Below are 26398 nucleotides of genomic sequence, written 5' to 3'. Positions count from 1 at the left end.
TTTTTACATTTTCCACCCACCCACTGTCATTCACAAGACCTGGGTTGACCCTGGGCCATGCTAAAGGCACTTGTCCAACATAGCACACTGTGGACTTGAACCCAAAACCTCAGGGTTGCAAAGACAACTTCTAAACCACTATGCCACACCAGTAATTGCCTGTTAGATCTTGCCAAACATGGACATCACAAAAGAGTAATTTTAATCTAAAAATTGCAGCCAAATCTGAGGGCTAAACATTAAGTACCAAAGAGGAAGTCTATTTGGGTCCAAGATGGTGTGACACTGTCCCGTGGTCTAGTTATGTAACCCCACACCAGCCCTATACTCTGTGTACCTCCTCCCACCACTATTTGTAAAAGATGGCCAGGAGGAACATTTAGCTGTCATGCCTAGCAGTTTGCACCACTATTAAAATAGACTTTTAAGCTCAGGCAGTCTTATGTCAAGAAGTTGGGCTTCCATATAATTTCCATCAACCAATTCTATTGATGAGGCTTAAGCAGACAAACAGAACCCAAGTTCACATAGTTGCCAAGGCAACTTCTACCACAACCACCTATTCCCCCTTTTTATTGAATTAGATATATTCACATCCAAGTGAATATATTAATAAAGGATTCCGCAACAATAACTGCTGCAGCTACAAATGTGTGTCTTCATGAAAGAGTTTATTCTCAACTTTTACTAGAATTAATTGCAGATTACAAAACAAGGACACACACAAATTCCTCAATAAAATGATTCCACCTAACAATTGCCCATTACAGACTTAATATTCAAGATTTTTAAATCAAGAGGAATGGAACCGATAAAAGTTCCACTTACATGCTAACCATTATACAACACATCAAAGCAGTTTTAATTCCCTGTAATTATCACCAACACTTTCCAGCAACAAATAATTACTATAGTTTAGATATATTTTTATGCTTGCCGCTAACTCTCTGCAAACCAACAATTTGCTGTAAATTGCCATGCTAATCTGGGCTGGAATTATAACAAGCATTTTGAATACGAAAAGGAGCAGAATTACTTTTTGTTTTTACCGAGATATATTGGACACGGACCAGAAGGTTCCACCAGTTTTGAGATGATAAATTAATGCAATAGCTACTTGATGATGTAGTGGCTAGCATGCACAAGTGATTATTACTGTATGAACTAAGGAGTCCAATGTCTCCCACTGAAGCTAAGCATCAAAGCACCTTCAAAACTTCGTCATAAAAAGCTGTACACCTGTAAGAACCACAAAATCAACTAATTATCCACCTTTAAGGTGTGCCTACATACAATAGAACACCTGTGCTGACCACCCAACCCTAAACACAATCATTTAAATATATACACACAGACACACGCAAACTGTACTCATTTCATACCAGCACTATTATATGCTCCTAACAAAATGTGACAACACACACACACACACACACAATTTATGAAACTACAGCAAAATCAGTGACAGAACAAAACAGTTTGAAGCGGAAGCCTGCAAGAATCAACTTTATTATAAGACCCTACCAACGTGTAAAGCGCCTTACCTCAGGACAAGAGACGAAAGAATAGGCAGGAGAGCGTGATATGGTATTGTCCCAAATCCCCATTCAACCAGGGGAGGAGAGAGAGGGAGGCAAAACACGATTCTTTAAGTATTAATAAATCCCTGCATTTACAAACGTGGTGATGTGAAATTAGCCATCATCAAATAAATAAATCAGGTAGAGGTTTAATGTCATTAGTTTGCTACAGTAAATGATTATTATTTAGTTTGTTCATCAATCAAATTGCTTGATTTATAAACGATTCATGGAAAGACAATGAGACACGTTCAAACATTTGAAAATGTTGGTACAGTTCACATCACTTCTGCAGTAATGTCTCGATAGCTTTACATGTTTAACAAAGAAACCTGAAAAGCAAAACTTCCAAAAATGCCCAAAGGCCATAGGGTCAAGAAGTTCTTTTCGCACACTGCACAGCACCTTGGGTAAGTGTTGTCTATCATAGCCCAGGGTTGACCAAGGCCTTGTGATTGGATTTGGTGAAGAGAATCTGAAACATTGTGTGTGGGTATAAATCCAACCAGAATATGTGTCTAGTTGGAATAAGGAAGGACATCCAGCTGTAAAGATCAATGGGGCCTTGGTGCAGCCCCTGAGCCTCACCAGCTGCTGTCAAACTGTCCAACCCATGCCAGCATGAAAAACGGATGTTAAATCCCATTTTCCTTTTCTTTTGTTAACATCTGTTCTCATGCTGATATGGGCTGGCCAGCTGGAGAATTACTCAGGTGCATTTCAACAGCTGGATGCCCTTCCTCACGCTTACTGTATCTGCACATCTGCCACATACAAAGACTACTTCCTCTAAATCTTTCTGTGATACCACTGCATCTCCTCTGTCCACAGTTTGCACTGGGAAGTGTATGGAGTTTCTACCAGCACCATTCCATATATATCAAGCAGGGCTTTCTCCCTCAAGGGACAAGTGGTTTGTCTGTTTACCCACTTACTAGGACTTTGATCTTTGCTAAGTTAACTCTGAAGGCCCTTTAATTCCAGACCTCGCTTCTACAAACTAAGTCATCAGCTTAGAGGAACTACCAAGGACAGCCTGTCTTAAACTGCTGTGATGGCCCGGATGACCATAGTAAGCAAAAGGGAGCTGTGAACTGATCCTTGGTGAACTACGTGCACACAAAATTCCTTGCACAACTCACCAACAACTCGTCTATTCCTAACTTACGCATAGCCCACCAGATAAGGGAATAGGGGACCCTGTCAAAGGTTTTCTCTATGTCAAAAGCCAAATACAGAGGTATTTTGGGCTAACCACAACATCATTTATCCCTTCTGATACTAACCCACCTGAAACCAATCAATCCTGGATCTAGTAAGCAAACTTCCAGCTTTGAAAGAAATCCAAAAAATAAACCTTCCATCAATATTCCATGCTAATAATGTGTTCTAAATGATATGTAAAAAGCACCATTTGAGTGTGGCAGATGCTAGTGACATGTAAAAAGTACCCACTATACTCTTGGAGTGGTTGGCATGAGGAAGGGCATCCAACTGTAGAAACCTTTCCAGATCACTTTGGATCCTGGTGCAGCCTCCTGGCTTGCCAGTCCTCAGTTAAACTGCCCAACCCATGCCAGCATGGAAAGCGGACGTTAAACAATGAGATTATTAAATTCTTCATTCTCTCGAAATTTTAACTGAAGCAAAGCCAGTGTATTTCAAGAGGAATAGGATCAAAAGCACGTTTTCCATACAGACATGAACTGGTCTATCATACTTTTTGTTACTTTATACAACTTTAGCCCTTTAAGCATTCTAAATGGCCAGATCCAGCCTCTCACCTCAACCCTACAATGTCATGCTATAACTAAACAATCACATCATAGAAATCTCTAAATTGGTAATTGCATGGTTAATTCAAAACAATATAAATCTTCAAATTCCTCAAAAACCCATCACTACCACCAAACCATTCACAGAAATATTTAAAAAAAAGTCAACACACGCTCATTTAAAGACGCTTCTTGTCTTTAACTGACAAAATGCAATCTAACGTCATCACAAACATGTAATTAGGATATATACAAAGAGGAGGGTCCATCGATAATGACTAGGGTGGTAAATGGAGTAATTACATGAAACTAAGTAGAATTAGGCCAAACGCAACAGAGGTCAACAAACTATGGGAAGTCAATAAATAAATAAAAAAAAACAGACTCACTGGACTGAGGTCTAAGCATTACCCACTGTGGCACACTTTTATCTCTCCTTTTCTTCAAGCGAAATAAAGCCTAAGGCTTGTTACTATAGTTTGATTCAAGGTTTCAGTTTTAGAATTAAGTGGCTGGAAACGGAGGGGGTGAACGGACGAGAAACCCACTTCCATTTGCACATAAAGATTTAAATATCTAAACCAGTGACTTTCTAACTTCCTCAATTCATGACCCATTAAATAAAGCATTGTGTTATGCCCCACACCACTTATTTTAAATGTTTCCACACACACACACACACACGTAAAGCTATGCTTGTCTAACGAAACCTAATTTCGACAGGTCTAGGCATGGATGTGCGGAGGAGCTGGTTTCTCAACCACATGGTCTCAGGATCAGTCCCATTGAGTAGAACCTTGGCCTGGTGTTTTCTGCCATAGTCCTTGACTGACCACAACCCTGAGTGCATTTGGCAGATAGAAATTTGAAGAAGCTTATCAAATGTGTGTGCTTGTCTATGTTTGTGTCTCCTGACCATAACACACAATGGTTGTTGTAAAGGAGAATCACTGTCATACAAGCAGCGGTGTTTTTGTATCTTCTGCAAAGACAATGCCCAACCAGGAGGGAATACTACATTACTTGGCAACATGAGGGCAATCCTCAAGAAAACATACCTCAATGGATTCCATCTGAGCATGGAACAGTAAACATTAAAACACACTCAGGCACCAATTTCTATTTACACAACAGCTCTACCTACAGAGTGTGTGCATTGCACCTGATCCGAAAAGAATATATATGCATCGGTCAATGCATTAAAAACACTGAAATTTCATCAATATCCTGGCATTTTCTAAGTTACCTAAAAAATCTACAGCACACCTGGGGACTCTACATACCATAATAGTTAAAAAGGATTTCAGGCATACCATTCCCTCCCCAAAGCAACGACAAAATACTGATAGCTGCAAAGGACCATTTTAAAACAAAGCACTGCAAACCATGGAATCTGTCTCATGGATATATCAAACCTCATTTAGACCACCACTGCTGCCGTTAGCAATTGAGGAGTGTGAAGAGGAGACTTTTATAACCTTTAGACAATATGTTGATAGAAATATTGGATATCATCAATCTTTTTTCATGATGTTGACATCCAATAACAATGTGACAGCTGTTTTTACTGGAGCAGAAAAAGAAACAAGAAAATCTAGCAAGTCATGGTTTATTCAATATCATGGCTAGTATATATATACACACACACATATGCATGATTGGGCCTTGGTAGCTGTTACAACTGATAATTATGGAAATCTAGTGCCTAAGATGTGGTTAACTAACTGGTGTTCTATTATTTCTAAGCTAATTAAGACCAGGGGTTAATCTAACGACCCTTAGAAAATATTTGCACAGATACTAATGAGAAAGTTAAAAATAGTTAAATGAAATAAAGTATTAATTTATGGATAACCAAAAGATTTTTCGGATAAGCACAAAACGTCAGTGTTATGGAGGAAATAAATTGGTAACGGCACCAAGTTCTTCAGATTCTGAAGGAAGGACAATGTTTAACTCTTTAGCATTTAAACTGGCCCAGATATTCCACCTGGTTTATGCTCAAAGCAGTCGGAGCTATCCTCTCACCCCTACCTTACAATGTCATTCTGAAAACAACCCCATCAAAATCTCAAAGCTAAGAGATTAATTGGAAACAATGTGAACAAAAAAGTGTTACATTTGACTGAATCATCTAAATGCTGAAGGGTTAAGAATAAAGCTAACCCTCAAAAAATGAGCAAACTTCTACATGGTGTAGCTATGGCTGAGAGCTAACAAGTTTGCTTCCCAACCACACGGCTTTCGGTTCAGTCCCACCATGTGGCACTTTCCCACAGGTGCTTACAACTAACCCTGGATTAACTGAAGCCTTGAGTGAATTTGGTAGACAGAAACTGAAAGTGCTGTGTGCCATGGCCTTGATTCCTTCCACTCACACCATCACAACTGGTGTTGCTTTGTTTGGTAAAAGGGAGAAGTATTAAACTTCTAAACTTTTATAAGTACTGTAGTTGATTTGGTTGACCATTTGACCACAGCCCACCAAGACAGCGTCCCAGCACAGCCACAGTCCAACGACAAAAAACAAAAACATTAGAAAATAAAAGCTGTTCACCAGAAATGGCAACAAACTCCTCACTACTTTATGAAGAGGAAGGATGCAACTGACTGGGACTAAACAGTAAAAGAAAAAATCCACGCATCCATCATCTTTAACTTTTAAGCAGCACTGGTGCTGTATAAAAGATGGTTAACCATTCAAAGCTGAATTCTGTTAAATATCTGACAGACAATTAATTGCTGTTTAATGTCTCCAATAACATTGGTCTGCAGTCTTTGACTGGCATTAAATTCCAAGCTAAGCTATGTTAAGACAGCTCCATCTGGCAACAACTCAACAGCACCACCCCCACCCCCACCATTAAATAATATATCAAACTATCTGAACGATAAACAAAACTAATTTGACCCAATTCTTGCTTTGCTTTTAAAATAAATCCTCGGCATTAGAGAAACACTAAAAATATATGCAAAGCTGGAGAACAACAATGGTTTCTAATTTAGGTTTGAGGCCAGCAAAACTGAGGGGAGGGATATCAGTCAAACCCTGGTACATGACTGATATTTGCAGAGGGATGGAAAGTAAATTCATCTCAAATCTGGGAAAAGCCTGAATAAATATTGCAAAGCAGTTTGCCCGGTGCTCCACTGATTCTGATAACTCGCCACTCCAATTATTTCTAACCAAGGCACAAAGCCAGCAGTTTTGGGGAGGGGTCAATTATATTAATCCCCAGTATTCAACCGGTACTTATTTTATTGACCCTGGAAAGATGGAATGCAAAGTTGGTGGAATTTGGACTCAGAAGGCAAAGACGGATGGAATGGTGCCAAGCATTTTTCACAGGCCAACCATTCGGCCAGTTTGCCACCTTTATCAACACCAGCAAAGTGAACCACAACAGGATTTGAAACCAAGAATGCAGAAGTCTGCAGCAGACATCCAAACACTTAAGTGTCAATAGCATTTCCATTCATATGGCTGGCTCTACTGTCAGCAGGAAACTATAACAATGCTTTTCAAACATTAAAAATCTTTCTCAATGTACTGCAGGACACCTTTACAGAAAGTTTCTACGAATACTCGAATCATCTTGGTAACTGATATTTTCCCCTTTAGACTTTTCAACTGAAAAATACGCAATGTGCTGTTGACTTGTAATCTGCATGAGAACCACAGACCTTAGAGCAACCTCTCTGACAGCTCTTGTTTCTGGTAACAGGACACACAACAATAAGAGACCTGTGAGACACAGCAAAAGCACTTGGTTAGGGTTAGGGTTGTGCAAAACTCAGGTCAGTCCGCTCTGATTGACAGACATGTAGACTGAGGCAGAGTAAAGAATACGGAACAAAGTGGAAACATAGTCAAATACACATAGAACAGAGAGTTGGAAGGATTCCAATATTACTTTGTGCACATAACCATTTTGACAGAAGACAAGAAGCACACACACACATCAGGACTAGCAGAATGAAATGATTCACGGAGGAAGTTTCTAGCCAAACAACAGGGATTAAGTGTCTGTGCTAGCAAATAGTGACTGATTAAATACAGAGAAAAATGTGTGCATGGTGGAGGGAGGAGAGACGCAACACCTAAGTTTCTTTAATGCAGATTAATTAAAAAGTAGCACGTACAGAGACAAAATGTTTTGAAGAAAATATATTGCAGTCAACTAGTTTAGGGTCAATACAACACAGCCAGCGTGGCCGAAACACACACACACACACACACACACAATATATCCTGTACACATTAATGCACGAGTGACATATTGCAAGGAAAAACAATACATGGCGACGCCTAGCAACAATACCAGCAGTCCTTCCCCCACACTACTTTGTCCTCATGTCTATACACACAGTATTGCAGGAGTGGAAAAACTACTTCATGCAATCTATGTACCTGGGTTGAGAATAATGAATATTGTGTGCGCGTGTATACACACACACACAATAATTATATAATCTTAAGTGTAACACACCTATGTTAGTTAATGTAAGATAATTGTTCAACCACCACAGGTTGTTTGTGTAGGTGTGAAGGTGTATGATTGACTAAACTTGACTTAGTTTATAAATTGTTATCTGGCTACATATGCAAGTGTGGACATGAACTGATAGCAGTTCAGCTCCTGTTCACTAACAAATCCTATTTATAATGGAACTAAGAGCAATAGAGGAAACTCAGACACAAAACCTGGGGGTTAACAAGACTACACTGCTAACCCTTTCTTTCACTACAAGCCCCCGATACAACCCTCAACTCCTTATCTCTTTATTACGTCTTCAAACTTCCTATAGAAATGTGATTCATCCTGTTGAACTGTCCATCTATAAACCATTCAAAACAAAAACAATTGCTTATTATACACACACACATACATAAACATCTCTTGCTGGTTTGTTACTGCAGGCAATAGTAAAGAAAGAAGACTGTACAAAAGAAATGATATATATATACACACACACACGCACACGTTTCAATCACTGGACCGTAGCCACGCTGGCACATTGCCCCGAAGGATCTAGCTGACCTAATCAACCCCACAACTTAAGTCTGGTACTAACTCTTATTGATTTTTTTTTGTCAAACCAAAGTCATGGTGATGTAAACAAACGAACAAAGAAATGCAAACACACACACGTGTGTGTGTGTGTGTATATATATATATACAAATTACATGCTTGTGCAGTTTCCAACCATTAAATTCCTCCACAAGCTTAAGCTAAATAGGAGGGGGAAAAAAAAACTTGCCCAAGGTGCTGTGCAGTGTGATTGAACCCAGAACCACTTGGTCATGCTTACAGATGTTTAGAGAAAGAGAACTTAAACATACCTGTATTTTAATTTTTCTTCTACTTGTTTCACTCATTGGACTACAGCCATACTGGAGCACTGCCTTGAATTTCCTTAGTTGAATGAATTGCCCCCACCCCAAACTTTTAAAAGAAATTTTTGGAGACTGGCACTTAATCTACCAAATTCCTTTGTCAGTTGTCAAGTGATGGTGGGGGACATGTGTCTGGTTTCATTCAGTTTCCACATTCCAAATCTACTCTAGGCTTCTACTAGAGCCTGAGGTGTCATGCAGTAGGACGGAACTTGGAACCATGTGGTTGCGAAGCAAGTGTCTTACCACACAGCCATGCCTTCTACAGCAGGAAGCCTTGCTCCCTGACACCACACCAGGGAAACAACATCAGTTGTAAGACAATGACAATCACAAAGTGCTTCTTTCAGTTTCTTTCTACCAAATTCACTCACAATGCTTGGGTCGGCTGGCCTTGGGGCTATATAGTAAGCAGAAGGCAACAGCACGAACCCCAACATCTGCCATGAAGCAAGTTTCTCAACCACACCTGCTCCTATATGTGGTCACAATGTGCTTTGCATTGTTTCAGCTTCTGAATGATGGCAGTCCATTTGATAGGTCAGCAGGCCAACATTCCTCAACGCTGATTAAAAAGCCAGTTTGTTGCAGTTACCCACTTTCAGCTGAAGCACCACATGGCCTGGGAATTGAACCTACAATCTAGGGATCACGAGTGCAACAACCTAACCATTAGGTCATGTGTTTTCATGCACCTACATGTATCCTCAGATAATTCAATATCAAAACTTTTAGCTGCATTCTAAGAGAAACGCTGTTCACTGATTGGATGTCTAGTGCAGTATGATACAATTGATAAAAAAAAAACAAAAACGGAGAGAAAAAAAAAAAGCAAACACCAGTCTAATCCCAAGTCAGATCTGACCAAGAAGACCAGTGAATAGTTTTAAAATTTTGGTATTCAGATCAATCTGTCAAATGTAATGTTTATTTATTCACGTTGTCGTCATTGCAAGACTTCACTCAGGTGATCGTTTATTTTCTTAACACTGTGGGGTAGGTGAGAAAGGCCAAATCTGGCTTTTTTGAAAATAAAAATGTTTTGGTTGGATATGATCAGTTTAAATGCTAAAAGGGTTGAACAACAGTCACTTGGTCAACATATATCAAAATAATAGGGCAACACAAAAAACACATAGCAAGGTTTCCTCTTAAAAATTCTACTCCAAAGGCATTGGTCAGCCTAAAACAATAAGATACCTGCCCAGTGTTGCACAATGGCCATTCGAACACAAAGTACCCAGTGGTTGACTTTAGGAAGGACATCCAGCCACAGAAACTAGACCAAAGCAGACAAAGAGCTTGGTACAGTCCTCTAGCTATTGAGCTGCTATCCAACTCATGCCAGCATGCAAGATGGATGTTAAATGACAACGATGATAGAGATGCTGCAAAGTTTTAGATAAACAGGAAGCGAAAGCTTCTGTCAATACAAAATACCATAATCTTCAGCTGTGAAGGAATAAAACTACTTCCTTGTATTGTCTGCTTTCCCATAATGGCATGGGTTAGATTAATTATCAAGGAATTATTTTACAGCCAGATACCCTTCTTGTTGCTAACCAATTACCTGTTTTGCAAGTAAGGGAACTCTTTATCTCTCACAACTTCAAAAGGTGCAAAGTGAACAGACTACTTATCGACATGAGTGTTAACAACACAGCTTGCAGTGAGACCTCTATATACTGGATCCCCTTCAGATTCTAACCACCAAATTTTACTCACAAGGACTGAGGCCTTAGCAGGAGACACCTGCCCAAGGTGCCAGGCAACAAAGCCATATGAACGTGTGTGTATCTACACACAACTGAAGTAGTCTTACTTTCAAGAGCTTGATATACAATTCAAACTTAAGACAGAGTTAGCAGAATCCACAAAAGAAATGACAAAAAAACCGTTGCTAATATTCTTTTTACAACTTCTACCTTTTGTTAGGCACACATATGGAGGTCGTTTTGGAATTAAATGAAATACCCAAATAATAACAGTTTGATCTCATGGCCATGTTTATAGTCCAACATGACACAATAGCCAGGTCAACCGTCATTGTAAGAAACAAGCAAAATTATAGCTAAATCAAGTGGTCAGAGGAATAGACAAAGTGAGAGGCCAATTATTTCTGGTGAGAGTGAGCACTGCTACTACTAACAACTGTGGCTGTGCTGTTAAAAAGTCTGCTTCCCAACCACATGGTTCTGGATTCAGTCCCAACACATGGTACCTACTATTAACCTCAGGCTCACTGAACCCTGCGAGTGAACTTGGTTGACGGAAACTGAAAGCATGCTGTATACGTGAGACCCTTTCAACTGCTATATCAAAAGTTCAACCAGTTCCTCTGCAACCTGTCAGTGTTTATGCTTCCATACTCGGACAGGCTGTTCAGTAATAACTAATTAAGCAGCTTGAAGAAGACATAACGACCTGTCCTCCACTGATCACTAGCCCTACTCTTTCCATAGGAAGCAGGTTCTGAGCCAGAACAATAAAACCAGCTCTCACCACCAACCACAACATACACAATCAATCAGTCCATTTGTTTTAACATGACAATTACAGGTCTTTTGTTAGCAACAGCCACCGCAGGGAAGCTACATGCTGCCGCCTCCTCCTCCTCCGCCACCAACACAATGACATTATCGATCCATAACAGGAAAACAAAACCTACCACAAGCAGTGAGTCAGTCTGTCCTCATTTTTATCAACCTGGGTGTGCTCCCGCCACAATCGGTCAATTATACTTCATGCTCTTCATATATAGGCTGGATGCATTATGTTTCTATCAACACTACTCGCCACTCCAATTCTATTTTCTGTGTTCAACACCATTAACAGTGCTGTAATGTTTACTATTTCACTCTTGCATAGGTGGACAGGCAGGGTTAGCATTAACACCAATCACATCAGGTCCAAATAGCCTACTCATTAGAAGTTCAAGCTGGTCAGATCCAGCCTCACACACCTACCCTATAATGTCATTCTATAAATAACCACATGAAAACCTTGAAGCTGTGAGATAAAGCAGGATGAACTGAAAACAATACGAACAAATAAACATCACATTTGACAGAGCAGTCTGAACGATAACGACCGTTTCAAATTCATTGATTGATCATTTTTAGAATGACATTGTAGGATACGTGTGAGAGGCCTGATATGGCCGGTTCAAATGCTAAAGGGTGGCAAGCTTGTTAGCACACTGGAGAAAATACTTAGTGGCATTCTGAGTTCAAATTCCACCTAGATCAACTTTGCCTTTCATTCTTTTGAGGGTTGATGAATTAAGTACCAGTTATGCACTGAGGTCCATGTAATCGACTCCCAAAATTTCAGGCCTCGTGCCTATAGAAGAGATGATTTTTTTAAAAATCAGTATTAACACTATCTTCAGCACAGACAGCATCAATCCAAGTGTGGCATTTGTGCCAAACTGAGATCAGATTTGACTGTGCCACATGCTCAGCATACCCTTACAGCAATGACTGGCCCTTTGTGGGGTAAGGGTAGAAGCCATTGCTTCTGAATACGAATCTAAGTGAATGGATCTCCGTCGGTTTCGAAGATGAGTATTGCAGTTGCTCGAAGTGGCTGAGAATTCCATAGACACTTACAACCCTGAGTCGGAAATTAGTGTGACAGTGGTAGTTTATTCAGACTTTCTAACCACATTCAGTTGCAAGACCTTGGATCACCCTGAAGTAGGGGGGGGGGGACTGTCATGCACTGCAATCGAAACCGGAGACAGTACGATTGCAAAGCCGACTTTTTAAACCATTCAGTGAAGTGTAACCCGACACCTCATCTAAGACACAAAATCCATTAACAAGGAGTTCAAATGGCGGTCATTACCACCAAAACCATTTTCAAAGAATAATCAATACGTCCACAGTATTTTGTTTGTGGGAGAGTGGGAGAGAGGGAGAGAGAGAGAGGTCTTCTGCTTCTCAAATTTGTTTTGGTCAAAATAACGGCAGAAGTTGAGAGAGGCTAAAAACCTAAGAACAAGAAAACTCAATGTAAAAGGGGCAAATTCCTGATTGCCTAGTTTCAGTGCAATTTGGTCGAATTGTAAAACTCTCTATAAAGGCTAGAGAATATTTAACACGACTTCAAGGGTCGATCAATTACAGAGACCCCATTCCTTAAACTATCGATAATCCCTGGTGGCTTGTCGTCGGAGAAAAACTGCCTTAGTGTAAGATCGAACTCAGAACCATGCAGTAGGAAAGTAAACCTGAGCGTCGGACAAAATGCCTTGCGGTAGCTGTTCCGCCCGTTCCCCCACCTAGGGCAATGAAAATGCTGGGTCGTCATACTTGACGATCCCTTTTGTTCCGAGTTCAAAACCGGGCACAGGGTGTTACCGGATCACTAAGGAACCGACCAAAAAACAGCGACAGAAAAGGAAAGTTCTTAATGGAAGTATTTCAGTCGATCACTGGCGACGCGAGAACACACACATTGAGAGGAGGGAAAAAAAAAGAAATCCAGCGGAGATTCTCACAATGAGAAGAACCAAGAGATTCTTCACTTAATGAACTCCTCTGCTAAAGTACAATTTAAAAACCACACCATCCGCCAGAGAAAAGAATATGGCAGAGGAGGGGAAGAAGGAAAGAGACAAGTTGGCGGGATTTGCTGTAGTAGAAGAGGTCACTACCGCCAACAGCACCACCACACGTAGATGGTGGGCGATAAAGTATGGGGGAGGTAGCAGTAGTAGTGGTGATGGCCTTGCAGGTGACTTTAACCTAACTTTGCCTTACTTCCTTTTAGTTCAAACATCGACCCAAGTAGACAATGAACACGGCCGTCGCCGCCGCCAACACCACCACCACCACTACTGGTCCTACAATGGAGGAGGAGGAGGGACGACAAACAGTCAACTACAGTGGCGAACCCGCGCGCACACACACACCATCAGGGACAAAGACTTGAAAAGCTAAGCCTAAGCCAAGAGACAGCAACCCCCCCATCAAGTTCTCTCCTACTACAGTACATTTTTCACTGCCACGCTCCTCACACTACCTCTCTTTCTCTCTCTACCCAGATTTATATCTCTTTGTTAAATTATCCGAGTTGATTGGCGCAATTCTGGCAAAACTATTTCAGATAACGAACACGTGTGCGCGTGCGTGTACGTATTCACACTGAGATTATATATATATATATATATATATAGCTATCATATATATATTAGTCAATGAAAAGAACATCACATGGCTGATTGAGTGAAATTGATGACAAACAGGACCATGTGATTAACAAACAGAAAAACGTGGTCCTACATATGTAAATTAATAACTAAGCTAAAAACATTACAGAAAATTCATTGAATCTGAATTTAAAGACAAACGTTTCACACACACACAGCGAAACCGTATCGCAATGGTTCAGATCTCTTTGTTTCGGAACAAAGACATTTTCATACAACGAAGCTTCATCACGGGCGATGTGCGCGCGTGTGTAATATATACACCCACCACCACCACCCATGCTTTATCAAACTAGAACCGTACCCTTTAGGTATAACGAAAAGAAATAAATTTTAAAAAGCCAGTGAGTAATGCTAGAACACAAGTTTAACAAGCTATGAACTGTTTATCTCCATAAATATATATAATATCACACATGTTAATTATATATAAGAAAGTATGTCGTGTTAAATCGACAGAGAAGTCCTTTCACATTAATTTAAAAGCCAGCAGTGTGTGTCTGTCAAAGATATAGCAAGCCATTTGTTTTATTTCTAAAAAAGAAAAAGTCCACCACCACCACCACACATGTCCTTCCTACACTCTCCTCTTCCCCCTCCTCTCTAGATAGACAAGGAGGGACCATAGCAACACTAGGTCAAGCAATTGCTTCACACAACCCGCCAGCCCCTCCTTTTCAAGACAGCGGCACACATTTCTTGACAACTGAAAAATCCAGGAATACTTTCCTGTGGTCTACCATTGCTTCACACTAGCCATTCAATGTTGGTATATATGTATACATATACACACACACTCAGATGAATGTATATGATGAAGACGGTAGATTTCTTTTAATACACGCATAAATACAGATAGTTCTCGGGTTACGAACAGGCCTCTATTAAAGAATGACATTAAAAATTCGACTTACAGCAATTGTTTGAAACGAAGCGAAAGTCTGTGCTTACATATATACACAATTATAAACACTAGACATTAAAACTTAAGACTATATACATACATGCAATGCCGTAAGACAAACACTTCACAAAGTGATGCGAGATACGAACAGTACGGGTAACTGCTTCGTCTTACGAATTAGTTCGTAACTCAGAGACTGGCTGAATGTATACACACATTTGTCGATTTATCTACACACACACATAACAGAAATAGACGTGAGCTTTTACATGGTCGCTTGAAGAGCTAGAAATAGTAGTTATGCTATCCTTAAACTACAACCTACCATCTTAAAGGCAAAACATGGGATGTTCAGAATTGGATCAGAGGCCTGCCTGATCGGGTAGCATCGGGTTCCATCTTCAATACACGACTATCAATACAGTACACACACACACACACACACACACACACACACACACAAAGAACTTCCCATATAGTGAAAGAAAGAGAGAGACAAAAAGCTGGCTGTCTACTTGGAGTAATTTTAGAATTTCAGAGAGGAGAAGGCAGCACCATATTTAAAATATTTAGATATCAACCTTAGATAAAGAGAGACAAGTAGAAGTTAAATCTAGTTCCAATGTTTGGTATAATAGAGTCTTTGTCTCTAATCTACAGACAAAATTGTTTCCAGTTCGTTTTTATTTGATATCAGGGAGAAAATCTTTTTAGTTTAAAGACCTGCCTTAAAAATACACCACCAAACCGCTAACTGCACAATCACCAAGTGTGTGTACCTATAATTAATATACATGTGAGTGTGTGTGTGTATACATACACATGCGTAAAACGTCTGAATGTGTGGGTGTTGAGCAACTAACTGCTCTACTCTGGGTTGTGGGTGTGAAGCAGTTTATATCATACACATTCATATACACGCTTAGGTATACATATATATATATATATATATACATACACACACACACCAATTCAATATAATACATAAAGTAACAAGATTTAAAGAGACATTGTCACGACAGTCAAGAAATATGCAAGCTTCCTAAAAGCCCCAGTGTGCATGTGTGTATATACACACACATACATCCATCCATGCAGATAGAAAAAAAATTTTGAAAGCAGTTTCGATATCTGAAGTAGTCATGATACTCCAGACAAAAAAAAAAAAATCAAACTACACTAAGTTTATGATATATGGGTGTATTAAAAGAAATTTCTTACAATATAATTTATACACTCTCCATCCAAAAGCCTTTACACATCACACACACACACACACACACATGCAATATGCGTGTGTGTTTGCTGTATCATTTACTCTCTACACTGAAACATGCCAGCCAAAAGCAAACTTTATACAGAAAACAATCTCATCATTTATTAACAGGAACACTAAGAAGCGATCGTCAACCAGAACCACAAAAGGACCGGGGGGGGGGGAGAAGACCCCCCTTACCGCAGTTCAGGGGTTCGATTCTATCGCATTTGAAATACATTGCTACCTTCAAGATAGACATGCCACGACCACCACATGTGATACATGGTACAGAGACAACGAAGTGATCCTGCAAGAAATAACGGCCCAATCTCCCTCAAATCACATTCTTCTGTCTTACAGGGAAAAGACAGATAATGATCCCACCCACCTAACACGACGGAATGGTCATACTTGGAATGTCGTATCACAGGCCTGCATCTTTTAGCGTTGATTGGGTCCGATCAAACTGAATATCAGACATTTAACCGCAGGGTAACTATGCATGTGTGTGTGAGGACCATTAACATGATTTAGTGAAAATAAAGGGGCCAGAGAACTGAACAAAGGGATTCAAAACATTTGGCCAGAATGGTCAAGCAAGTTCCAGCCACAAGACACTGTGCAGTGTGTGTGTATAATGTGCATGGCAGCTTTGTTGCAGACATCAAGCAGTTTTTAGGTTCTACACCAAAGTACACTGTGTGTGTGTGATGATAGTAATCTATTTCAGATACACACTATATTGATAACTAACAACCATGTATGTGTGAGTGAGTGAGTGAGTGTGAGTGTGTGTATCCGTGTAATGCACACACAATTATAAAGCATTGCCATGGATGTGTTTTAAAGCTGTCAAGTCACTGCTGTGATTAATAGAGAAAAGAACGCTGCTGTGTTACATTAGCCTTTTTTGATACACATCAAACTAACCAACAGTGTATATACATATATATACACACACCACAAACCACCACACACAGGAAGCGTTTACATTATACACCCACACACACAAAGTATACAACTTTATGGACGAGTTCTACACACACACAGCTAGCCAGACAATATACACACACTAAATATATACTCAGTTTATCTCCATAAAAATACTTTATACACAGCTTCCATTAACATGGCGTGCATTATTATTTAGGTTTCCTCTGCAGATTGTGGGTTCAAACCCAGGCGAGATCGATGTTGTATTTCAATGTGACCGGGGAGGGGGGGATGAGAACTTTAAATCACCAATCGACAAACATGCATCGATTTAATCAATCAATACACCTCTAATAATTTTCCCTCGCCCTCTCAACGTTAATAGCTTTCTATCAATGTTAAAAAAAAAACCCCATCATATCCTCTATCTGTCTGGAGGTCAATAAGGATACCAGTTATATACTGTGGTCCGTCTAATCGATTATACACTCTTGCCCCTTTCTAGATCATTATCGATCACATCCAATCACGTCAAGTTGACTTTTAACATATACGCCAGACTAAGACATATGGAGAGGAAGGAGAAAAAAAAAAAGCTACAGACGTTGCTCCCCCCTTCATTACTAATAAACAAATACGAACCAACAGAAAGAAGGGGAAAAGCCACGATGTGGTCATTACAACCCGCTAGAAATAGCAGACAAATCCAATACAAACTATGTAGAGAGACACAAAGACGGAATGGTCATGGCAGGATTGTTTTTGACCACAGATCTTGTTTAAAGAAAGAGAGTGGGCAACGGGGAACAGGGAGCGATTAGAAGACAAAGGAAAAGTGAGAAAGCACGAAGATTACCACCACCTCTAATCTACGAACACCAAGTGCTTACTAATATAGTAATACGTATCTGTGTATGAAATATACATACTGAATATTAAAGCCATGTGCCCGTCTTTCACACACACACACACGTATTAAATGGTCATATATAAAATCAACCAACCTTCAAATCTGTATAAACACTATCGCGCGAATAAAGCGATTTCCGAATGCGTATAGCAGAATACAAGTGTGTATAAACCACACACACATATATATAAACTTTAGCACTGCGAACGCTTCCTTGTAACACCAAGCCCGCTGCGCGTGTGTATAACATAAGTCATCAATTCATGACTACTATGTATGTATATATATCGAGGATAGTTAACAAGCAAGCTCAATTATCAGCTAGAACGTCTATCATTTGTTATATATATATATTATATACATACTAACACATCACTTTAAACAAAGACAATATATATATTTAATTACACTTAACCATCATAAACGCACGTTATATTTCCACTTTCTCGATCTACCATGTGGTTTTATATAGGACAAATATGCCAAAATTTCAGATGGGAAGGCGATTTAAAACTCTCAAGCTATATATAAATATATATACAAACACACACAGTGTGGTCACACGAACAGATATATTACTTTTAGAAAGAAGAAATACAAGTTATATACACAGGTAAAAATCTGAAAAAAAAAAAAAAAACGTAGAGAGTATACTATATATATATAACCTTATATATACACTAGCTGACTGTGTAAAATTACAAATGCATAAGTTACACGTTTGTGTATATATACATATATATATACACATACATCAAGGATAAGTTACAAACATACTACTTCTTACACGTGTATGTATGTCTGTGTATATATATATATATATATATACATACATACATACATACACAAACATTAAAGATATGGGCGTGAAGTTTTAGACATATATCTCATGTCCATAGAATATACACGTATATTCTTAAACATACACATGTATCGTAACTACTATACACATACAAGAATGAAACCTACATCGTGAAATTGACATAAGCCATACACACAGCTTATGACATTTTACAAAGTAACATGGCCAGTGATCTTTTAACAAATTTATAGATTTTTCTGAATGGCTAATAATTTTCTCTTGTATAAATCATTATGAACATATAATTACACACATGTACTCGTGTCCACACATCATGGACATATATATATTCGTACACATGGATATTACAGATGTATATAGTTATACATACACAAACAGTTGTAAATGCACACAAATATTTATAGAGCTGTGTACACAATTACATGAGTATATATATGTATGCATAGTTGTATGTACATATATGTATAATTGTATGTGTATATATATGTATAGTTGTATGTGTATATATATGTATAGTTGTATGTATATATATATATATATATAGTTGCATACATACACACTGAACTCGTGTAGATTATATATATATATATATATATATATACACACACACCATTGTGTACTTATAGCCTCAGTGTATGCCTGATACATAACAGGAACACAACCACACGTATATATATATATTATAGAGAGAGAGAGACACACAGACACACACGTATGTGTGTGGAAGCGGCACATTGTGTGTGCTTCATGAGTTTCCCGTCGAGGTTTGTAGGAAGTTGTGTTGTTTAATGGAGACGGAATAAATGAGAGGAACGTGTGCGTGGATAGGGAAAAAATCATGCATCAGCAGCGTGTGTGAATGCGTGATGATCGTTTCTTACTCACCCGTTCATTATTTTCAAAACACCACCGAGAAAAAAAGCGCGTCGAGTCCAAACGTCTCTCCACAGAAAACCACTTGCTTCGGTTGCAAATGGCGGTAAAAAAACCGTCTCCACGCGGGGTAGCCGCTCTGACGATACCCGGATGTCAAACTGGGGGATACAGAGACAGTGTGAGGAAGGGAGGGAGGGAGAAAAAGAGAGAGGGAAGGAGTTAGAGGGGAGAGTTTGGGAGGAGTAGCAGCAGCAACTGAGACAGAGTGTGGAACAAATACAATGAGAGAGAGAGAGAGTGAAGAGAAATGGTTGGAGTGGTAGTAGTAGTAGTAATACAGAGAGGGTGAGAAAAAGAGTGGAAGTAATATGAGAGAGTGTGAGTGATAGAGTGAAAATATATATATATTGGAGACGGAGTAGGAGGTAAACTCAGTAGCACTGAGAGGAAGTATATATATATATATATATATATATATATATATATATATATATATGAGAGAGTGGAACTAATATAATATGAGAGGGATGGATAAAGAGTGTGAGTGAAAAATTAGGAGAGGGAGTAGTGACAAAGTAATATGTGACTGAGAGTAAAAGTAGGAGGTAGTTTAATGCCTGAGAGAGAATGAAGGTAGGAGTGTATAAATGAGTGAAGGATGAGGTGTTTATTAGAGTGGTAGGAGTAAAAAGACAGAGTCAGTAAGAGATAAATAGAGAGTGAATTGGAAGGAAGAGAAGCGGAGTGAGAGAAGAAGGATGAGGGCTTATAGTGGAGTAGAGAGAAGGAGAAAAGATTAAAAAATTAGAATATGGGGGGAAGGAAGAGGAAAGAACTGTAAAACAACATGAGGGGAAGACAGAAAGATTAAAGAGAAACGGTAGCGGGGATAGGTGCGTTACTAAAGGGAGTGGAAGGCACAGTAGATAGAGAGTGAGAGGGGGAGGGCGGACGAGGCAGAAAGTGCGAAGTGAATCGGCGGCGGCGGAAAAGTACGAAAGTGTAAGATAAGAGGAGTTTTATAGCAAAAGATTAAGTAGAATATGGGGTTTTATAGAAATATATGTATATATATACCACACACATATATATGCATGGATATAAATTCCTTTTACAGACACTCACGGACTTGAACGAACAACTCCGAAGTGAATTTGATAATTTAATAAAAGGTAAAAAAAAAGGGTGGGGGGACGCGATAAGAGGTGAATTACTCAAGAGAGTTGCAGAAATTTGGGAGGGAGGGAGGGATGGGGGGCTTGAGAGAATTAAAAAAAAAAAGTTGCTTTCCTTTTACGGACACAGGCGGACTTGTACGAATATCCGCGTTATAATTTTGATATCCAAATGAGAATAGGACTTTTTTTTTTCACTAGGACAGGGATAATCTCACTTTAATTTTGTTGAAAAAAAAAATTAAAAATTTTACACACAATAGATAATCCTTTTGCAGTGAACTGTGGAGTTATCCTTTTAATAGAAGAGAAAAAAAAGTGCTTAAGATGTTAGAGAAAGTTATTTCTCAGAATATATCCAAAAGTCTTCCTGTTGATAAAGTGTCTTAATTATTGATTGATATCGCAAGAAAACAGACGACAAAGTTGTGTAGTATTTATTACATTAATCCTTGGTTCCAGCCGTAATGGTAATATAAAACATACACATAGATATATGTGTAGTTTTTATCCGATGCAGGATATCAAACAGATTTTTTTTAAGTACCCGGTCATAAAAATATAGATTTAAAAAAAAAAGCAGAATAAATCATTAAGTTCTACAAAATTTCACAACACATATCCCAAAGCAGTCGCCGACAAGCGGGTGGTTCTATATACGGCTGGATATCTCACAGGTAAAAAAAAGTAAAGGAAGAGACGATAGGATATCACATAGGAGCAAGTAGAGTTAAGTGATCTTCGCGTCGTATTTACTATTATTCCTTTGTTCCGACAGAGGTAATGGTAATAATAATATTATTAATAACATGTAATTTTTTTTTAAATATCCGTTCCAGAACTCAAAGATAGAATTTTCTTTTGTAAGCTAAAACCTTTCGTACAAAAAACACGTTATTTCATCTTATATTTTTTTTTTGTCTTATCTTTTTCAAAAATATTTTGATACTTATACAATTTCCTAAAAGTGCAATCTTTTTAATTAATACTACAATATAATGAAATGAAGAAAAAAATTACAATTTTTTTTATATATTTTTAAAATGATGGCGGAAAAGTAATGTTTCCCCCTCCTGATTATTAAGAAAAAAATGTAAAATATGTGTGTGTGTGTATATAATTTTTTTTCACTCTAAAATAATATTAATATTATTATTCTAACTGTAAAATATAATAATATTAATTGTAAGTTTTTGTTTTGAAGACAAATGTTGTTACGGAGAAGGCCGGTCGTGTACGAAGCTAAGCTGATGCAGAACTGACTTTTTACACGAGAACTAGCGCTTGCTGGAAGTACCCGGATGAGGCGAACAACGAGCGAGTTGAGTGTTTGATATAGGAAGGGGAGGCAGAGAGTTAGTGGCAGCGCGAGATTAGAAAGAGAGGAGGAGGGTAAGGTAAAACTGTAAGGGGAAAAGAGAGGAAGAAAGAAAGACTAGAGGAGGTTGTAGTGATAGTAGTTGAAAATAGGAGAAGTTGCGATATAAACAGAGAGAAAGAGAAAGTTGGAGGGAAAAAGCAGACGGGAAGAAAGAGAAAGACAAGCAGAGAAATAAGAAGAGGAGTAGAAGAGGTGGGAGGAAGGACTGCAATAGCGAAACAGTATACAAATTCGTTGGACATTCTCTACTACGGATGCACAGAGGAATCAGAAATAATTCTGACGGTGTGACTTTCTCTCTCTCTCTTCATCACATCTAAACAGTTTTGATATGCATTCATTTAAACCAACGACGGGAGACACATTAAAAAAGAGAAAATGCTCTGCAACACGCAAAGAATAAATCTATATCAATATATATATATATATATATATATATATATATATATTATTGATTGAGAGAGCAGCATATGCCATCACAGTGACATTGGGGTACAAATATATGAACCCTAATCTACCCATCATAAGGGTACACCAGGCCTCACAACTGTATGCGCGACACAGTGATCTCATATCAAGATAAAAGAGTGCATGGCCTTGTAGGTGGGGCCCAGTTAGAATGTTTCCATGTTGAGTAGTGCTTCCCACTCAAAAGATTTCTGAATAAAGATTGTTTAAGGACGATGAATAAAATACCTGTTTCCATGGGTAAATTTTCAAATCCCAAAGAATCCCTCTCAACACATGGCTATGATACTCCCCTGTTACTCCTGCTCCTGATCAGAGATGCACATGTCATCAGCCACGAAGGGACAGGCTCAACTGGTTACGGTCAAGCATCTGATAAGTAAATCTGTGGTGTTGAGCAGAATATTTGCTGTAACCCTATTATCATTATTATTGAACAATTTGGTAGATTGAGGCAGATTTCTTCTGCTACACCTCTGGGGGGCGGGGGGGGGGCAGGGGCAGCATTGTGGGTTCTTTTTTGTTACTGGGGGAGTGCAAACGCTTCCTGGTGTTGTAGTGCATCAGTTTGTTTCTCTATGGGGTCTGTTTGCAGTGTTTCATGGTAAAAGTGCTTGCATTGTGAGTTGTGTTCTTCTGTTGGTTATTTTGCCTGCTGGTGGTTGGTTATTTTATTGATTATTATTATTATTAACTAGTTATACAGTAAATTTCTTAACTACACAGCCAGGCCAGTGGAAAGGTTAGAAATCATGAGGGAATTGGTGTATTCTAAAGAATATAAAACAGTTACTATATCTGTAATGCTAGCCTGCCTTTAAAAGAATACCACCACCACCACGACCACCTCTCCTTCACCAAGAACTTCAGAGAGTCCTCAGTAATACACACACACACACACACACACACTCGTGTAAGCAAATGGAAATAAATAACTTTGAGGTTCTTGCTACCTTTATTCCTCTGATGAAATTGCAGACAAATTTCTGTTCCCTCATAGGTTAGAGAAAAACAAACAAGACAAACAATAACAACTAAAATAAACTCATCAAAGATCCATAGGAGTTGAAACAGTTTTAAGAATTTGGCACGGATTGCACCCCACCACCCATGACCACCACTGCAGATGTGAGGCCCAATTATAATTGTGTACACCATCATCATCATCATCATCACCATTCTATATCCACTTTGACGTCCTTGAGTGAGTTTATCGTTAAAGCTTTTACTTGTTTCGGTCCTTAGAGTATGGCCATGCTGGGGCACCACCTTCAAGGGTTTTAGTTAAAAGAATTGACCCCAGTGCCTTTTCTTGTGTAAACCTTGCACAGTCTCATTTGCTGAACCGCTAAGTTACAGGGATGTAAACACACCAACATCGGTTGTCAAGCAGAGATGGTGGACAAACCCAGACACAAAGACGCACACATAGATAACCTGGGTCTGTGTGTATCATGTGAGGCTAGAGATGGGAACAACGATTTCCGTTCGCAAACACTAATCGGACACAGACAGTGTGTGTATATATATATATATATATATATATATATATATATATATATATATATATATATATATATATATATATATATATATATATATATATATATATACATATAATGGGCTTCTTTCTAGTTTCTGTTTCTCAAGTTTTTGGTCAGCCTGAGGTTATGGTAGAAGAATCTTGCTTAGAGTGCCACACAGTAGGACTGAACCTGGAACCATGCGGTTGAGAAACAAGCTTCTTAGCACACAGCCATGCCTGAAGTTTTTCCAATTGCAGAGACGAAAGATGGCTTCATAGCCCTTTGCCGTCTTATTCTGTGAGGGTCACTCGCTTGAGATCAGTCTTCACCGCTTCATTCCATGTCTTCTTACACAACTAATTCTTCCCTCTTGAACTGATTGGTACTTCTGCACTCAGCAGCCACCTTCCATCCCTATCACCTGTCAATACTATCCCCCTCACCCTGCTGCACACTACACCCTGTTGCTCTTGTACCCGGTTTCTCCTTTGGTTCATTTCTCGTCATTCGTGGCCACCAACAATCCACACCGACAGACGGAAGCATAGTTTGCTTCATCTCTTTCCAGCCGCCACTCTTCCTCTGCTTTCCGCCTTTTACTTTGTTTCAGTCATTAGACTGCCTGGCCATGCTGGGGCAGCACTGCCTTGAAGAACTTTTGGTCAGACAAATTGACTCCAGTACTTATTCAGCCCCTTTTGGCAAACTGCTAAGTTATGAGGATGTAAACACATCAACACCGGTCGTCAAGCAGTGGTGGGGAACAAACACGGACACAAAGGCATACATCTGTACACACACACAGACACGACAGGCTTCTTTCAGTTTCTGTCTTCCAAATCCATTCACAAGGCTTTGGTTAGCCCAAGGCTATAATAGAAAATATTTGTCCAAAGTAGCATGCAGTGGGACTGAACTCAGGACCATGTCGTTAGGAAGCAAACATCTTACCACACAGCCATGCCTATGCACATATTCAACGCTCATCTTACTGTCTGACATTGCACTTTCTACACAAGCATCATGTAATCTGCCTTTTGACTTGGGCAGAAAATTTCCATTGCAACTAGCAAAAACAATAATTCCCTTAACATTTTCTAATCTCTTCATAATTTCACTTACTCTGCTTTCAAAACACCCTGCCCCACTGCAACTACAGGTCAGCTAAGAAACAGAAACCCTCACCTGCTTCAAGGGAGCCATCTGAGCATTTCATAGAATATATTTTGTGGGTGTCCTTACTACTAATTTACTCCTGGTGCTACATACAAGGCAACAGTTCTGGTGTCATGTCAATAGCATTCAGTACTTTCTGTAAAGTGGTTGGCATTAAGGAGGGCATCCAGCAGCAGAAACCATGCCAGCACAGACAGTGAAGCTTGCTGTCGTCCCCCAGCCTGTGAAACCGTCCAGCAGGGAATACAGGTGTTAAATGATGATGACGACAAAGACTTATTTCTTTCTCAACCTGCTTGCGATCTCACTGCATCTTGTGTGCATCAACAGTTTACATTTGGAACACTGTACGGGGATTCAATGTGCCCTTTTTTTCTGCACACTGGCAATGACCACTTCCCAGATGCTGAACGAGTCCTGTATTCATTTCAGCAAAGACCTCTCAATTCTATCTATCTATAAGTGTATGTGAGGCCCTTTTAGTTGTGATTCATCAAGGAGTAGTAAACATGCCTTGAGAATATACACTCAGTACACTCTGTAAAGTGGTTGGTGATAGGAAGAGCATCCAGCCATAGAAATTGAACAAAAATGAAACCTATGAGCACCAGCCTGTAGGAGCATTGACTCTTAATAAGAAATGATGACTCCTCTAACCTATGCTAACACGGAATGTAGATGTAAAATGATAATGGCAATGATGTAAAAATAAGCATATGTACACACACACACTGCCCAAAACAGTAAGGACTTCTGGTAACTTGACAGAGGAAAGAAGGCCACGAATGACCCGTCTTTTTTTGCCTGTCCTAATTGTTGTTTCTCCTGTCTGCCTTTGTATCGTCTCTCTGTCTGAATGGTTTATTGTCCTCTATTGCATTTTTGTTCCACTTATAAATATATATATATATATATATATATATATATATATATATCAGTGTAAGTATCTTGAGAGAAAAGCTGAACATTAGAAGCATCAGTTGTGGTGTGCAAGAGAGA

General features: G+C 39.1%; 1 protein-coding gene across 32 annotated transcripts in view; it reads right to left on the bottom strand.

The window, feature by feature from the left end:
• LOC106880379 (polypyrimidine tract-binding protein 1) overlaps positions 1-26398 on the bottom strand; it is a 68877-nt gene that overhangs the window by 36549 nt on the left and 5930 nt on the right. For 20 of the 32 annotated variants that reach the window (XM_014930276.3, XM_089366440.1, XM_089366445.1 and 17 more), the window contains exon 1: positions 19683-19833. The exons of the other annotated variants lie outside the window; for them this stretch is intronic. In XM_014930276.3, the coding sequence (XP_014785762.1) occupies positions 19683-19690 (8 nt within the window). In that variant the 5' untranslated portion in view covers positions 19691-19833. Of the gene's footprint in view, positions 1-19682; positions 19834-26398 lie in introns of those variants that run through there. 32 annotated transcript variants of the gene reach the window in all.

This window comes from Octopus bimaculoides, chromosome 19 (genome assembly GCF_046866305.1).
Source record: "Octopus bimaculoides isolate indiv1 chromosome 19, ASM4686630v1, whole genome shotgun sequence".
Taxonomy (NCBI): domain Eukaryota; kingdom Metazoa; phylum Mollusca; class Cephalopoda; order Octopoda; family Octopodidae; genus Octopus; species Octopus bimaculoides.
This window is presented reverse-complemented; position numbering and strand designations above follow the sequence as displayed.